Source organism: Lampetra fluviatilis, chromosome 54 (genome assembly GCF_964198595.1).
Source record: "Lampetra fluviatilis chromosome 54, kcLamFluv1.1, whole genome shotgun sequence".
Lineage (NCBI taxonomy): Eukaryota > Metazoa > Chordata > Hyperoartia > Petromyzontiformes > Petromyzontidae > Lampetra > Lampetra fluviatilis.
In genome coordinates this window covers 4353641-4369734 of record NC_136328.1, presented here as the reverse complement: position 1 = coordinate 4369734, position 16094 = coordinate 4353641, and the positions used below count along the sequence as shown (strand labels likewise).

At 51.8% G+C, this 16094-nt stretch overlaps 2 protein-coding genes across 2 annotated transcripts; one reads left to right on the top strand and one right to left on the bottom strand.

Annotated features, from left to right (window-relative positions):
* The first annotated feature begins 370 nt into the window (after window positions 1–370).
* On the top strand, window positions 371–7033 carry NDUFB9 (NADH:ubiquinone oxidoreductase subunit B9). Its single transcript, XM_078879610.1, has 4 exons — window positions 371–503; window positions 2540–2732; window positions 3978–4091; window positions 6205–7033. The coding sequence occupies exons 1-4, from the start codon at window positions 418–420 to the stop codon at window positions 6331–6333; spliced, it is 522 nt and encodes a 173-aa protein (XP_078735736.1). The 5' UTR covers window positions 371–417; the 3' UTR covers window positions 6334–7033.
* Window positions 7034–8223: 1190 nt separating this feature from the next.
* On the bottom strand, window positions 8224–13758 carry LOC144949631 (uncharacterized). Its single transcript, XM_078879609.1, has 2 exons — window positions 13642–13758; window positions 8224–11680 (listed from the first exon to the last, which is right to left on the bottom strand). Exon 2 carries the CDS (start codon window positions 11651–11653, stop codon window positions 9689–9691), a length of 1965 nt encoding a protein of 654 aa, XP_078735735.1. The 5' UTR covers window positions 11654–11680; window positions 13642–13758; the 3' UTR covers window positions 8224–9688.
* Between the last annotated feature and the right edge of the window lie 2336 nt (window positions 13759–16094).

Genomic DNA, 16094 nt, shown 5'->3' with positions numbered 1-16094 from the left:
AAGGCGTGCGCGCTTACAACTTTGATTTTGCGTGACGTCAGGAGTAGGGAGGGGGGGTGTGACGTAATCGCGCCCGCGGGCGGGGTAGGGATCGTGACGTCATCGCACCTGGGGGAGTGGAGAGGGGTGGGTAAGTGACGTCATTGCGCCTGGGGGGAAGTGTAGAGGGGATGCGAGGTGACGTCATCGCGCCTGGGGGAAGTCGGGAGGGGATGCGAGGTGACGTCATCGCGTCTGGGGGGAAGTCGGGAGGGGATGTGAGGGGACGTCATCGCGCCTGGGGGGAAGTCGGGAGGGGATGCGAGGTGACGTCATCGCGCCTGGGGGGGGAAGTGTCGAGAAGATGCGAGGTGACGTCATCGCGCTCGAGGGGTGGGGGCGAACGTGGGTGACGTGACGTCACGACGCACGATCACGATGGCGGGGCTGCTTTCCCATCGTCAGCGAGTGTGTCGCCTCTACAAGAAGGCGCTGCGCCACCTCGAGTCGTGGGTCGTCTACAGGTGAGGAGGGGGTGAGGAGGGGGAGTGGAGCATCGGTGTGGCTGGGGCAGTCATCCTTCACTCGGCCGGGTCAACCCATGGCAACACCCGGGGTCTGTCTGCCCGCCCGCCCCGTGACCTCCTCGCCTTGCAAAGCGGAGCCTTCGACCGCGTGCACCTAGCCTGGCACAGGGCGCCGTGGTGGCTGCGCCGGCGCGCTTGATGGCGAGCGGCGGGGCGATGTTGTTGTTTGTTGTTGTTGGTGGTGATGGCGGTGAGAGGAGCCACGCGTAGCCGCCGAAGGGGTGAGAGCCGAGGCCTTGCGGCCTCAAGGGCAAGCCGGGGGCGACGCCGGGCGAGGCGGCGGTGGTGGGGGGTTCGTGAAGGGGATCAGAATCTGAATATTTTTCTGAACGTCCACAATAGAGGAGGTTTTTGATTTTTCTGTAGGTGCGATCGCGTAAAGATTTAAATGTGTCGTTAAACCCGCCGTCACCACCACCCGGACACGGACAATTAGTAAGGTTTGTCACGTGAACAGAAACACGCCAGTGGATTTAGCTGTGACGGTCCCACCTGATGACGGAGACTTGTGTTGCCTCCGAAACGTCGTGATTTTTTTTATTTCTATTACTATATTATTTAAAACCTAAGAGTAAGAAACATGCCAGTTCGTTACGAGTACAGCACTCACCGGATTGGCTGTACACCGGTGGTTGCGCGCGCTATTAAACAATCAAATTATTCGCAGTAATTTTTATATTTTGCCGCAAATTCCTCCCACCCCCCAGCTCAGAACAAAACACCTGTGTGGGTTGGGGTGTGTGGGGATATGTGGTGTGTGTGGGGTCTGGGGGGTGTGTGCTGTGGGTTGGTGTGTGTGGGGTCTGTGGTGTGTGTGTGGGGAGTGGTTTGGTGTGTGTGGGGTCTGTGGTGTGTGGGGTCTGTGGTGTGTGTGTGGGGTCTGTGGTGTATGGAGGTTGGTGTGTGTGTGGTGTGTGTGGGGGGGTATGTGGGGTGTGTGTGGGGGGTATGTGGGGTGTGTGTGGGGTGTGTGTGGGGTCTGTGTGGGGTGTGTGTGGGGTCTGTGTGGGGTCTGTGGGGTGTGTGTGGTTGTGGTGTAATCTTGATTTGAAGCTTTCGTGACTGCAGGAATTCCATACTCTTTGGTTCTTTCGGTAAAATCACGTGGGTAGAAAAATAATAATGGATCGCGACGTTTCGATCGCAACACAAGCAATCGTCGTCGGTGGGACAACCACAGCAAGAAAAAAACTGCTGAAGTAGAGATCTGCCTGTGTTGTGTGTGTCAGAAAAAACAAATCGGAATTCTCGTGGGGTCTAAGCAACGTAGGTAAAACCAACATGCGTTTAGAACATCTGGCTGCTATACATTTCCACGTGATGAGCCACTTTGTTGAGCTTTGATTTGTGGCCAGAGCTATCTAGCTAAGTGGGCCTTACCTGGTAAAATAAAAGTTAAATAGTTATTCTGTAGTGTACTGTACTGTATACGAATGCATTTGATGTGCATCATTCCATTTAACCGGTGGTTTGTTTTCGACTTAGCATTTCCATTGCATCCAAAATTAAGCAATTGTGCAGAGTTGTTTTGTTTGGGTTTTGTTGTAAGGGACACTGAGGCTAAACAGGGCCCACACTGAGATGCCTTCTTAAAATAGAGCGAGAGTATTTGGCTACTGCTGTACATTTCCGCGCTATCAGCCACTTCGTCGAGTTATCATTTGTCGGGGGCCAGTTAGCTTCTGAAAAAAAAAGCTCCGTAGCTCGGTGGTTGTTCTCGGCTGGTAAAATGAATAAAAACTTAAGTTTAAAATAATTCTTCTTGGTTCTTTCGGTAAAGTCACGTAGAATGGAAATAATAAAATAATAAAAATAAAACATCAAATAATTCTCACGACGTTTCGACTGCAACACAAGCAATCGTCATCAGGTGTGAAATCCACAGCAAGTCGAAATTTAAAATAATTTTTTTTTAATCAAGGTTGGCTAATTGCGCGTGCGACCTCCCGCCCCCCACGGTTTTTTTGCCGCAGGGATGAGTATCGCTTTCAGGCGGTGCTCCTGCGTGAGCGCTTCGAGCGGAGCAAGGGCGAGAGGAACATGGTGAGGGCGACGCAGCTGCTGGTGGACGGGGAGCAGGAGTTCTGGCTCAACCAGCACCCGCAGCCGTACATCTTCCCCGAGGCGCCCGGAGGCACCATGTACGAACGCTTCGAGTGCTACAAGGTGATGAGGGGGGGGAGGAGGGGCGCACGGCGGTGGCGAGATGTTAACTAGCTTGCCTGGTGTGCAGGAGGTCGTGGGTTCGATTCCGACCCTGGACGCCTGTTGTATTATTGGTGTTTGCGTGTTTTCTCTCTCGCCATGGCCGCGTGTATTATTTCTCCAGGTCCTCCGGTTTTTCCCTCTTCGAGTGCTACAAGGTGATGAGGGGGAGGAGGGGCACGGCGGTGGCGAGATGTTAACTAGCTCGCCTGGTGTGCAGGAGGTCGTGGGTTCGATTCCGACCCTGTTGTATTATTGGTGTTTGCGTGTTTTCTCTCTCGCCATGGCCGCGTGTATTATTTCTCCAGGTCCTCCGGGTTTTCCCTCTTCGAGTGCTACAAGGTGATGAGGGGGAGGAGGGGCACGGCGGTCGCGAGATGTTAACTAGCTCGCCTGGTGTGCAGGAGGTCGTGGGTTCGATTCCGACCCTGTTGTATTATTGGTGTTTGCGTGTTTTCTCTCTCGCCATAGCCACGTGTATTATTTATCCAGGTCCTCTGGTTTTTCCCTCCACATTTAGAAACGTGCTTTGAGCGTTTGTATGTGCGTATGTTGAACTTCTCTCGTGCCGTGCGGAGCCAACTGCGCTAATCGGAGGTGTGGGGGGAGGACAACAAATTAAACAGAAAAAAGTTTTAGCTGCGAGAAATTTCCACTCGATAAGTCACTTCGTTGAGCTATCATTTGTGGCCAGGTCGCTTCTGAATTATAGCTATATAGCTTGGTGGGCCTTACCTGGTAAAATAAAAAGAGTTAAACAGTTAATAGTCCACGCTGCAGCCCGTCGGATAAACTAAGTTACGTGGCGCATTTAATCTCATCGACAGCGTCGCTCAAATGGACTGTTTAATAATGGCCCTCGGAGGGTTGGAAGCAGAGGTCGCAAACGGGTTTTGATTCCTTACCCGTACCCGGCCGCACCAGGGTCGCAAATGGGTACCCGTACCCGTACCCGGCCAGGTACGGATAGCCGGGTATCGGGTAGGGTACGGGTATCGGGTACCCGGCCGGGTACGGGTAGCCGGGTATCGGGTAGGGTACGGGTATCGGGTACCCGGTTGCGACCTCTGGTTGGAAGTTATATCGGCTTGATTACGTCACCACAACGCGAACATGCGTGTTGTTTTCGTGCGTGCATGTCAGAATTTGCCATAGAACGACACGTGTGTGCGCGCGTGTCTGTGCCGTCTGCTGCACGTGCGTCAGGTGCCCGAGACTGTTCTGGATTACTGGCATCCGTCGGAGAAAGCCAGGTACCCGGATTACTTTGCTAAGCGGGAGCAGTGGAAACAGCTTCGCCTGCAGAGCTGGGAGAACGAGGTAAAGTCCACACGGGCAAACCTCGCACCTTGAACGCTGCGTCAGCGGTACCGGTGTCTCCAGCTTTCTTCCCCGATTCTATTTTTAAATCCTTTATATTAAGTTCACTTGTTTGCTTGCTTGCGCGCTTACGACCGTGCAAATCTTTCGGTCGTTTTTTAACCCACTTCCCGTGATCCAATCGAGCTAACATTTTGCACACAGACTCGTGCGTGACAATTTATTTTCGTGCAATTTTTTTCCCATAACTTTACACTTTTTAGGAATTATTTTTTTATGTTTAATTACCAATTGCTTAATGGTGGCAGGCAATCATCTGACCAATAGGTGGCAGCCATCTCAAGCCAGAGGACGAGAGGACTCTAGCTGCCACGCATATAAAGGATTTATAGTGAAAAACTTTGTTTTTACGGGTTTATTTTTTCCCATCTCGGCCTTCGTCTCGTCAATTACCATCTCCCTGTCTCACCATACAGTGAGGGAAAAAAGTATTTGATCCCCTGCTGATTTTGTACGTTTGCCCACTGACAAAGAAATGATCAGTCTATAATTTTAATTTTAACTCCCTTTAAGAGTGTGCTCCTAATCTCAGCTCGTTACCTGTATAAAAGACACCTGGGAGCCAGAAATCTTTCTGTTTGAGAGGGGGTCAAATACTTATTTCCCTCATTAAAATGCAACTCAATTTATAACATTTTTGACATGCGTTTTTCTGGATTTTTTGGTTGTTATTCTGTCTCTCACTGTTCAAATAAACCTACCATTAAAATTATAGACTGATCATTTCTTTGTCAGTGGGCAAACGTACAAAATCAGCAGGGGATCAAATACTTTTTTCCCTCACTGTACGTCTCTCCCATCTCCCTCTCCGACGGTGCCAGTGTCTCTAGCTTTCTCCCCGATTCTCTTTTTAAATCCTTTATATTAAGTTTGTTTGCTTGCTTGCGCACTTACGACCGTGCAAATCTTTCGGTCATTTTTTAACCCACTTCCCGTGATCCAATCGAGCTGACATTTTGCACACAGACTCGTTGTGCGTGACAATTTATTTTCGTGAAAATTTTTTTCCAAAATTTTACACTTTTTAGGAAAAAATAAATTATATTTAATTACCAATTGCTTAATGGTGGCAGGCAATCATCTGACCCATAGGTGGCATCCATCACAAGCCAGAGGACGAGAGGACTCTAGCCGCCACGCATAGAAAGGATTTATAGTGAAAAACTTTGTTTTTACGGGTTAATTATTTACATCTCGGCCTTCCTCATGTCACTCGCCGTCTTGCCTGTCTCCCCTTTATTTTGCGCGCGGTTGAAATTAACTTTTGCTCAGTCGGTGTTAGCCGGCGAAGGCGTGACGCATTTATTTACTTCATTCCTGTTGCTCTGTGCCCCTCCTGTACCGTTCCCGTGCCATTGCAATGCGCACTTTGAGGGTGATATTGGCACGTAAAATAAATATTGATTCATCCTCGCGTCTCTTCTCCCTCTCCGTTCGTATCCTCAGTTCTCCCTCACTCTCGGTGTGTCCTCGCTTCTGATCGGCCTTCCTTGTCTCTGTTTATTTCACTTCATCCCTCTGCCTCATCTTTGCCTCTTGTCTCCTCTCCTCCTCATTCCTCTTGTCTCTCTATCCGTCTTTCTTTCTCTCGTGGCTCAAGGTGGTGACGGTGGCTGTTGCCGTTGCTGCAGCTCCCATCGCTAAAAGTAAATGAATCCAGAATTTGGCCGAATTCAAAGCAAATTTTCAGGATTTTACCCTCATTCGTGTACCGTATTGTGCGGTTTAAATTCATCGATGTTTAATCGTCGCGTTCGCCACGTGGTCAAATTACACGCGTGTAGCACAACCACCACTCCTGTCTGAAGCTGCCGAGCGCCTCTTCCCCTCGGTGCGTTCGTCGACTAAGCCTTCAATGAGTACCTAGTGCGATATCTCGTAAACATCGCCCCTGGGGAGACAATGGGGGCCGAACGTGGTGCTGTCCACTCCAACCACCTCGCGTGCCGTGCCGGCCTTCATAGATGCAACTCGCGAACAGCACTTGCCCCAACAGTCTGTTACAGGCTACACGGGGGGGGAGATCTCTGTGTCTTTGTGTGCGCTTTGTCAGATCAAGCAGCTGCAAGCGGAGACCCCGGTGGACGGGCCGATTACGGAGGCTTTGCCACCGGCGCGCAAAGACGGGCAGCTCCCGCCGCTGTGGTGGAGCGAGGTGACCCGATCGCGAGAGATGCCCTGAGCCCTATGCACAGCCACATGCACGCACACCCACACCCTCACGCCCACATGCACACCCTCACGCACACCCGCACGCACACACACGCGCGCGCACACCCACACGCACACACAGCCACGCGCGGGTAGGCACACACAGTGGCCCAGTGGCTTAATGTGACTGCCACCCGTGTGCCAGTCGCAGTGTGTCCTAGTCGCAGTGTGTCCTAGTCGCAGTGTGTCCTAGTCGCAGTGTGTGCCAGCAACCGTGATGCCACTGCGACTGATGCACGCTGATCAGTACACTGTGACTTGATATGCACTGAAACTAGCACACCGCATAGCTGTACGAATCGCATTGTACCAGTCGCAGTGTGTACCAGTTGGTGTACAACAATCACCGCTACGGTTGGAGAAGCATCTTCTTGGTGAGATCTTTTCCTTACCCATATCTGGTTTAGACATTCGGTCCTAAGTCCCAGCCGTCGTTCATGTCGTGGGGTGACACGGACACACAAACGTATGGGGGGGGAGGGGGGGGGTGTCTCAAGCTTGCGGGACGATGAGTCGGGAACGCTTTTAGACATCTGCCGCTTCCGATGTTATGTTGGGACGTTACGTTAGAATTGAAAATGGTTTTGGACAATTGCCTCCCGTGATCCGCGATCGTTTAACCAACTTGCAAACGGCACCGTGTGCAATTACAATAAATTTGGATTGCATCACCACGCTTGTGTTGTGTGTATTTTCGCGGAGTTCTACTTTGTAAGTCTGTGTTGTCGTGATCTTGATCGTTGTAGTGGTGGTGGTTTTGATGGTTTTGATGGTTGTGGCGGTTCGATGCGGGTGGGCTATTTTCTCACGCTCCCGTAACTCCCCGGCACGGCAGACATCTCTGTTTAAGTCCACTCGGCACTATTGCACCCAGAATAACTATTAACGATTTAACAATTGTTATTTTACCAGGTAAGGCCCACTGAGCTATGTAGCTCTTCTTCAGAAGCGACCTGGCCACAAATGATAGCTCAACGAAGCGGCTTGTCAGGTGGGAAAATATCGCAGCCAAATACTCTAAACGCATGATTCTAAACGTGGAGGGAAAAACCGGAGGACCCGGAGAAAAATCCACGCGACCAAAGAAAGAACGTGCAAACTCCAAATCTACAGACGTGAGAGTGGGAATCGAACCCACGACCTCCTGTATACCAAGCAAGGTAGTTAACAACTCACCACCGTGGGACAGGTGGGTGAATGAAAGTTAATTCGATCGGCATGTCGCGGGTGGTGAGGTCAAGTATGGGTACTCTCACTTCTTCCAAATGTTTTGGCCAGGTGTGGAAGAGTAGGCCAAAAACTCTCCTCTCTCGTGCTCCATCTAGTTGGAGGCCCTTTTGCCAGAAACAGGTGCAGGCAAGAAATTGCAGGGCCGTACCTTTACCTCTCACTGTGGATATCCCTTAACTACTCTTAGTTTTTTTCGGTAAAGTCACGTAGGTAAAAAATAAAAAATAAATTAAATCACGACGTTTCGGGCGCAACACAAGCGTCCTTCTTCAGGTGGGGACAACGTAGCGAAAGCACAAACGCTTAAGTGTGTCTCAGAGATGGCTTTAACAGCCGTCATTTAATTTATTTGTTTTCTTTTTTACCTACGTGACTCTACCGAAAAAACCAAAGAGTATGGATCCTTGCAGTCACGAAAACTTCAAATCTAGAGATATCCCTTAAGTTCATAGCATCCTACTCCACGCGAATCCTGACGAACAATGTGTTTATAAATTCAGAAACGTCTGAAGATAAAACATCGTTAAATGTGCAAAGTCTTAACCGAGTAAAGAGCGTAAGGAATGAAGTTAAGTTTGCGAAAATAATGCCGGTCTCTTTTTGTAAAAGCAAATCGCACACCGCGAGCGTCTGTTTTTAAACATTTATTGAACGCGGACATCAACCAGTCCTACATCGTGTGACTAGGAAATGAACAACATACATTGCCCGCGACGATTCAAAGTTTAAACCCCTGCAAAAAAACACAACACGAGTTTTAATATATCGTCAGACTGAGCTAAACTGTGGAAATATCTGACCACCCCCATCGACCTTTCCCCCACATGGCCCGTTACTACCACATTATGAACACTTTCCCATTCCGATGACGTACACGTACCAGAAAAAACTGTATCGGTACCGAGGCTCCCACAAGGCCACGCGGGAGGGCGCGTGGCTCGGTTTGGTGCCAGCCATCGCAGCGCGCGGTCGTGTCGCTACGGTTCTCTGCGGTACGATATCTTTAAAAACAACGGCGCTCACGTGTTCCGAGATTCAGCGGTGAACGGGACACACCACGCCCTGCGACTTGCAGACATCTTGGAAGGGGAAAGGTTTAAGCGCACCGAATATACTTTGAATCTTTTTCAGTAATCTCCACCTGCGTTTTCGTCTCATCTCGTCACGGTCGATGACTTAAAAAAGGAAAAACACTCAATCCGCTAATTGGCCGATCTTCATAAACCTGAGGGACCCGTATCTTAAGCAGAGGGGGTGGGGGGGGGGCCCTTGCCCGTGAAATTCTGATCGTTCGCCAGCAATGGGGGATCACGAGACGTGGGACGCAAGGACAGAGGATTAACTCGGACATGGAATGCACATTGAGACATGGGGACACGGGGACACGAGATGTATGTTGAACTTCATCGCCAACTGTGCTAATCGGAGTTGCGGGAACAGACTCGCCTGACTGATATACAAAAGTCCACGTGATAAGCCAACTTGCTCCTGACAAAGAAGCTCAAAGCTCAGTGGGCTTTACCTGGTAAAATAAACGTACATTCATATATATACGTACTTTTAGTGATTTACTTATCAATTGCTATCCTTTGCACTCTTATCTTGTTTTTGTACTGTCGTAACTTTCTGACTCACCCTTTTTCACATGCGTCCAGTCGTGGCGGGTCAGAACATAACAACAGCCGGGATTTTGAACGGAGAGTGCGAGGAGTGGAGAACGAGATACGTAGGGGGTGAGACCATGCAGAGATTTGTAAACTAGATTTGTAGTTCGATCCCGGACCCTGACGATGCCTGTTGTATATTTGAAGTCCGTGCGTTCTCTCTCTCTCTCCCCGCGGTGGTCGTGTGGATTTTTTACGTTTTCCTCCGGATTTGCCCTACTCCACATTTAGAAACAACACGCGTTTAGAGGATTCGACTGCTATTGTAAATTCCCATGTGCGATGATGACATCGGCCACTTAGATGATGAGCTATCGTCACGTGTGGGCAGCTCGCCTCTGAAAAAGAACCAACAGCTCAAGTGGGGCTTTTACCTGGCAAGATTAAAAAGTTGTTTAGTTTCTTAGCCGATGAGCAAACGACACAAATCAGCTAGCGGCCAAAGACCTCGTTGAGGCGCACCATCAGGATGTCGTCCAGCGTCTGGCTGTCGAGGTCGCACCGGTTGGGCGACAGGATAAAGTCAAGGGCGGAGACGGCCCTCTCGACGCTGGCGTGCGCCACGGGCACCGCCAGCGCCACCTGGGACAGCCGGAAGAGCTCCGGCTTGGAGTACCTCCAGCCTTCCCAGTGCACCAGGACGTTGGCGTCCTTCTTGAGGCGAGGCTCGCCGTCCAGCGCCTGCAGCGCCGCCGCCACGTCGTCCGCGCCGTCGTCCGCGCCCGGCCGCCCTCCCGGCTTGCGGTGCGAACCGCTCTCCTTCGCCCGCAGGAGCCGCTCGAGCTCGTCGCATTCGCCGCCGTACGTCCCCGCCGCCCCCGGGTCTTCCGGCGAGCGCTCGTCCGGCGTGTCGGAGGAGGCGCGTCCGCCGCGCGGCCCCATCGCCGCCCACGCCCGACGCAGATGCCGCTGGGCCCGCTCCGACTCCCCGTCGGTGAGCAGGACGCCGTACCTCGGGTCCATGTAGACGGCGGCGACGACCGCGTCGTTGCCCAGCAGCTGCTTCTCGCGCCTCTTCATGGCGCACGCCAGCGGGTGAGAGAACTCCGACCCGACACTGGCGGTGTCCAGGTGGCACTTGAGCCACGCCCCGTAAAAGTCGCCGATCGTAAGCCGCCCCGACCGAAAGCTCTCGGCCGCCGCCCTAGCGGGCTTCAGAGCCGCCAGCAGATCCCGCAGGCGCTCCCAGGCGCCGTGGGAGAGCGCCAGCTCGGGGACGGACGCGGCCTCGCGCTCGCAGAAGCCCTCGAGGTCAAGGAGGCCTTCGAGCATGCCGTACGTGGAGTGCCACCGGGCGGGGCGATCGACGGCGGGCGCCCGCAGGTTCCATTCGCGGAGAGAGGCCGCGACCGGCTGGGTTGCCAGCCGCCGGCAGACTCGCCTGGCGTCGGACACGAGGCGCGCGGCGGGGGCGTCGTCGAGGGCGTCGCCCACGGCCAGCTGCAGCGCGTGGGCCGCGCAGCGGACGCCCCTCATGAGCGAGTGGGCGCCCCCCGACATCTCTTGGAGGCGCAGCTCCGCCAGCTCGAGGCTCTCCGCGGTGGCGTCCTCCGCCTCCGAGCCCGAGTCCCCCGCCGGTTCACCGTCGTCGTACCGCCCCTCCGCCGAACCCTGCCGCCCGGGGGCGACGAGGAGGGTTTTCGTGGCGTCGCCGCCCGTCGTGACCGAGTAGACGTTCGACACGTCCACGGCGTAGTCGCGGAGCACACCGACGACCACGGCCGCGAGGTCCTCCCCGCCCGCGACTTCCCTGGCCGCGAGCGTGCGCAGCGCGAGCGCGCCGTCGCGCACGAGCTGCACGCCGATCGCCAGGACGGAGCGGCCGAGGCGCGAGGCGGCGTCCAGCCTCAGGCAGACGAGCGCGTCCCTCAGCTCCGCCCGGACGAGGTCGCGCGCCGCCGCCGCCGCAGTGCTCACGTTCTCGCGGACGCTGTCGGCGTCGACGGCGAGCGAGCCCCTCAGGCCGTCGAGCAGCGGGTCGACGAGCTTGCGGAAGCCGGTGTCGTCCATCAGCGAGAAGGGCCGACCGTTCGCGGTCACGAGCTCCGTGCAGGCGTCGCGGATCTGCTCGGCGGTTATTTTCACGGGGATGCACTTGGGCTTCTTGACCGCGCCGGGGTCGACGGCCGCGTGGCGTCCTCCCGCGGCGAGACGGGGCTTCTTGCCCGACGGCTCGCCGTAGTCGGGCGGGGGCCCGGCGTCGTTGCGAGCCTGCGCGTCCCTCCGGGTCGCCAGGTCTATCTCTTCGGGGTGGACGTAACGAACGTGGCGCTCGAGGTTGGCCGCGTGCTGGCCCGCCATGACGCGCTGGCAGTTGCCGATGGTGCACGTCGATGTGTCGTTGGCCGGGTTGTAGATGAAAAAGTTCCGGAAGGGGTTCGTCCGCTCGCGGCCCATCGTGAGCGAGGTGCGCAGAGAAAGCCTCTGCAACGACAACAATGGGACAAAAGTCACTCGCTCCGGCTCGCCGCACAAAAACCACGGTCCGTACGAGGGTACTCGGCCCCTTTGCTAAGGAGATGATGTGACCGATGCCTTTTTTCACGGGTGTCGTATGATGAAAACCCATCAACAGATGCGGCTAAACGTCAAGCCCGGGACTTTATTTTGGGTTAGATCGTGTCGGTATGTCAGTTTTAATTTACAATAACCTACTTGAATCCATATAAAAAATATAGGGTAGCAGTAGATGTTAACTACCTTGCCTGGTATACAGAATTTTATGGGTTCGATCCTGACCCTGATGCCTGTACATTTGGAGTTTGCTTGTCTCTCTCCCTGTGGTGGTGTGGATTTTTCTCTCTGCTGGGTAATGAATGGGAATGCTGGGTAATGAATGGGAATGCTGGGTAATGAATGGGAATGCTGGGTAATGAATGAGAATGCTGGGTAATGAATGGGAATGCTGGGTAATTAATTGGAATTCTGGGTAATGCATGGGAATTCTGGGTAATGCATGGGAATTCTGGATAATGACACCGAACAACCACCGACATGTATTGCGCAGCAGTTGAACTTGCGAATCTCGGTCCTAACAACTGCAACTGGACATAATGGACAGGTTTGTTCGTATCTCTGGAAGTTCGTGAGTAGAGGAGTCCCTGTAGTGGCACCCTTCTCTTCACCAAAGGGTGATGACTCCAACTTGAAGACGTACAAACCGATACATCTCTTAAATGGGTCCGTTTACCATTTTATAAAACGTGGGTCTTGTTGCAGACGTCACTTATTGTAGAGGATGATGCCTTTGATAGGGCGTGCCATTTTACATTCATATTGGCTTGTTTTTTTTACTGTATTACATTTTTATTTACATCTGTCTGATAATACTTTTATGCTACGTGTTATTTATAACGGGTCGTGGCATTCATTTGCTTTCTATTGGCTTTGACATCACGCTCCACAAAAAAGGGCCTAAAAATTGAGTTGTCGAAAATTATTTCACGTTTGAGGCCCTTTCCTCACCACCACCAGATCCTACCCTCACGACTACCACCACTGCCAGACCCTACCCTCACCACTACCTGGCTTTACCCTCACCACCACCAGGCCCTGCCTCACAACTACCACCAGGTCCTAGCCTCACCACCACCACCAGACCCTACCCTCACCACCCTCACCAGACACTACCTTCACCACCACCAGTCCCTACCCTCACCACCACCACCACCAGGCCCTACCCTCACCACCACCACCAAACCCTACCCTCACCACCACCGCCAGAGCCTACCCTCACCACCACCACCAGACCCTACCCTCACCACCACCACCAGGCCCTACCCTCACCACCACCACCACCAGGCCCTACCCTCACCACCACCACCAGGCCCTACCCTCACCACCGCCACCAGACCCTACCCTCACCACTGCCACCAGACACTACCTTCACCACCACCACCAGACACTACCCTCACCACCACCACCAGGCCCTACCCTCACCACCACCACCAGGCCCTACCCTCACCACCACCACCACCAGTCCCTACCCTCACCACCACCACCAAGCCCTATCCTCACCACCACCAGACCCTACCCTCACCACCACCACCACCAGACACTACCCTCACCACCACCCCCACCAGTCCCTACCCTCACCACTACCACCAGACCCTACCCTCATCACCACCACCACCAAACCCTACCCACACCACCACCACCAGGCCCTACCCACACCACCACCACCAAACCCTACCCACACCACCACCACCAAACCCTACCCACACCACCACCACCAGGCCCTACCCTCACCACCACCAAACCCTACCCACACCACCACCACCAAACCCTACCCACACCACCACCACCAGGCCCTACCCTCACCACCACCACCACCAGACCCTACCCTCACCACCACCCTCACCAGCAAACCGGGCAGTTATCCTCACCTCGGCTCTGTCCGCTTCACGTCCAAGAGGTCGGGCGGGGTTCGCGATGAACCCCTCACGCACGAGAGGTTCCGGGCGCACGAGAGGTTCCGGGTGCCAGGGTCCGCGCTCATTTGCTCGGCGACGTCGTGTGGATTCCACTTCACACAAGGCAACAGTTAATCGTCGGTGGTGCACGTGGTTTGTGTAGGAGGGGTATAAGTAGGGGGCAATGTGTTCCTCTCCACGGAAAAGTTTATTTTTTTAAAATAAGAAAAAGCGGGAAGATGTATTCGTTCATCTTCTTGGTTCTTTCGGTAAAGTCACGTAAAATAAAACATAATAAAATAATATTTAAATTTTTTATTGTTATTTTATTATTTCCCTTCTACGTGACTTTACCGAAAGAACCAAGAAGATGAATCCCTGCAGTCACGAAAGCTTTAAATCGAAATGTATTCGTTCGTTCCGAATACGTCTTCTAAAGGAGGCAATTGTGATTGTGAATCGTAACATCTTGATTTGAAGCTTTCGTGATTGCAGGAATCCATAACCTTTGGTTCTTTCGGTAAATACTCTTAGTTTTTTTCGGTAAAGTCACACATTTTTTTAATTTCTATTATTACTTTTAGTAATTTGTTATTTTATTTTTTACCAACGTGACTTTACCGAAAAAACCTAAGAGTATGAATCCTTGCAGTCACGAAAGCTTCAAATCTAGAATCGTTCGGTAAAGTCACGTTGGTAGAAAAATAAAATACAACCAAAAATTTATAATAAAAACCGCCACTTTTTTTTAAGTCTTGCTGTGGTTTTCACACCTGATGACGATTGCTTGTGTTGCAATCGAAACGTCGTGAGAATGTTATAGTTGTATTTTTATTATTTTATTATTTCCCTTCTACGCGACTTTACCGAAAGAACCAAGAATATAGATTTACATTTTCTTTTAGTTTTTCAAATATTGCTAATTTGTCTTTTTTATTGTGCAGGGATATTCTATCGTGCCACATGGAGTGCATAACTCAGAGGTCAAGTGGATGCCAGCAAAGGATAGCAAAAGATCACTCAAAACACTTGCTGGGTCCATGCATTCCTCCCCACCGAGAGAACTCGGTCCGCTGTGGCCAGTCCCGCCCGTGGTAGTGCGCCTTGGTGTCTAAATCTTTCGTCAACAGTTTTGTATTGCTTTAGTATAAATACATGTTAATTTTGCTGTTGTTTTTGTCTGACTTTACGTGAACGAAAAGAGACAAATTCGCCCGTTTTCTCATTGAAAATAGGTACATTTCAAAATATCACTGTCCTGATTACCAAAGCAAAGTTTGTGGGGTTGCTCGATCAATGGCCAGGATCAACGGCGGCGTGGTGTATTCCGCAAATATGCCCGACTGTGAGGGCGGGCACAAGCCGGCGTGAGTAGGTTAAACGTTGAGTTTTATAAGGGCACCACGGGGTGACCAGCCCCCCCCCACCCAGCCCCACCCAGCCCCACCCTCCCCACCCAGCCCCTCCCCACCCTCCCCACTCAGCCCCTCCCCACCCTCCCCTCTCCACCCAGCCCCACCCCTCCCATTTTTGGATGCACGACGGACGGACGGACACAATAATCCCGTGGGCTGGTTCCTACCCAGGAACAAAAATTGTGTTAGTGTTATGCAAACCTAATCCATTAATGTATCTCATGTAACGGTAAAGTTTAATGTTAAAATGAACGTAATTTTCTTAAACGTTTTTACTTCGAATTCTGTTTTCTTCCCGAATGTTCACTTTCACCACGTGAAACTATGTAAATACGTTTAGGCTGTGTGTATATCGTAATTTAAAGGTGCAATTTTAATTTTGCTAGTTGTTTACGTCACTACTATTGCCGTTACATTCAGTGATATATGGGAATTACGATTTACGAGTAACAGTACAAAAAAACATGACTCAGAATTCTGTATGGAGGTCCATGGGAGGTGACACCACGAGTTACCGCACTGGGTCGCACTTAAAGCTTTCGTGACTTGCAGGGATTCATATTATTGGTTCTTTCGGTAAAGTCACGTAGAAGGGAAATAATAAAATAATAAAAATATAACATTATAAAATACAATTCTCACGACGTTTCGGCCACAACGCAAGCAGCCGTCCTCAGCTGTCGGAAAGACAGCGACCGAATGAACACCACCAAGCTTGGCAGCGTATATTTAAGCTGGGATTAGGGGAGGAAGGGCGCCTTGGCAAAGGCATTTACATATCAACAGAGGAATTTAGCATATTTATGGAAAATGCAGATATGGGATTAGTCACTACTTGTGGAATGTGTAGGTGATGGGGGGGTATCAAAGTCATATTATGCTCGTGTATTATGTAGGATTAGCAGTCATAAAGGGAGGAAGTAGGATTAGCAGTAATAAAGGGAGGGAATTTTAATAGTAAGGAGCTGCAGCCAAACCACCACGTAAAAAACTAAAATATAAACTACATTA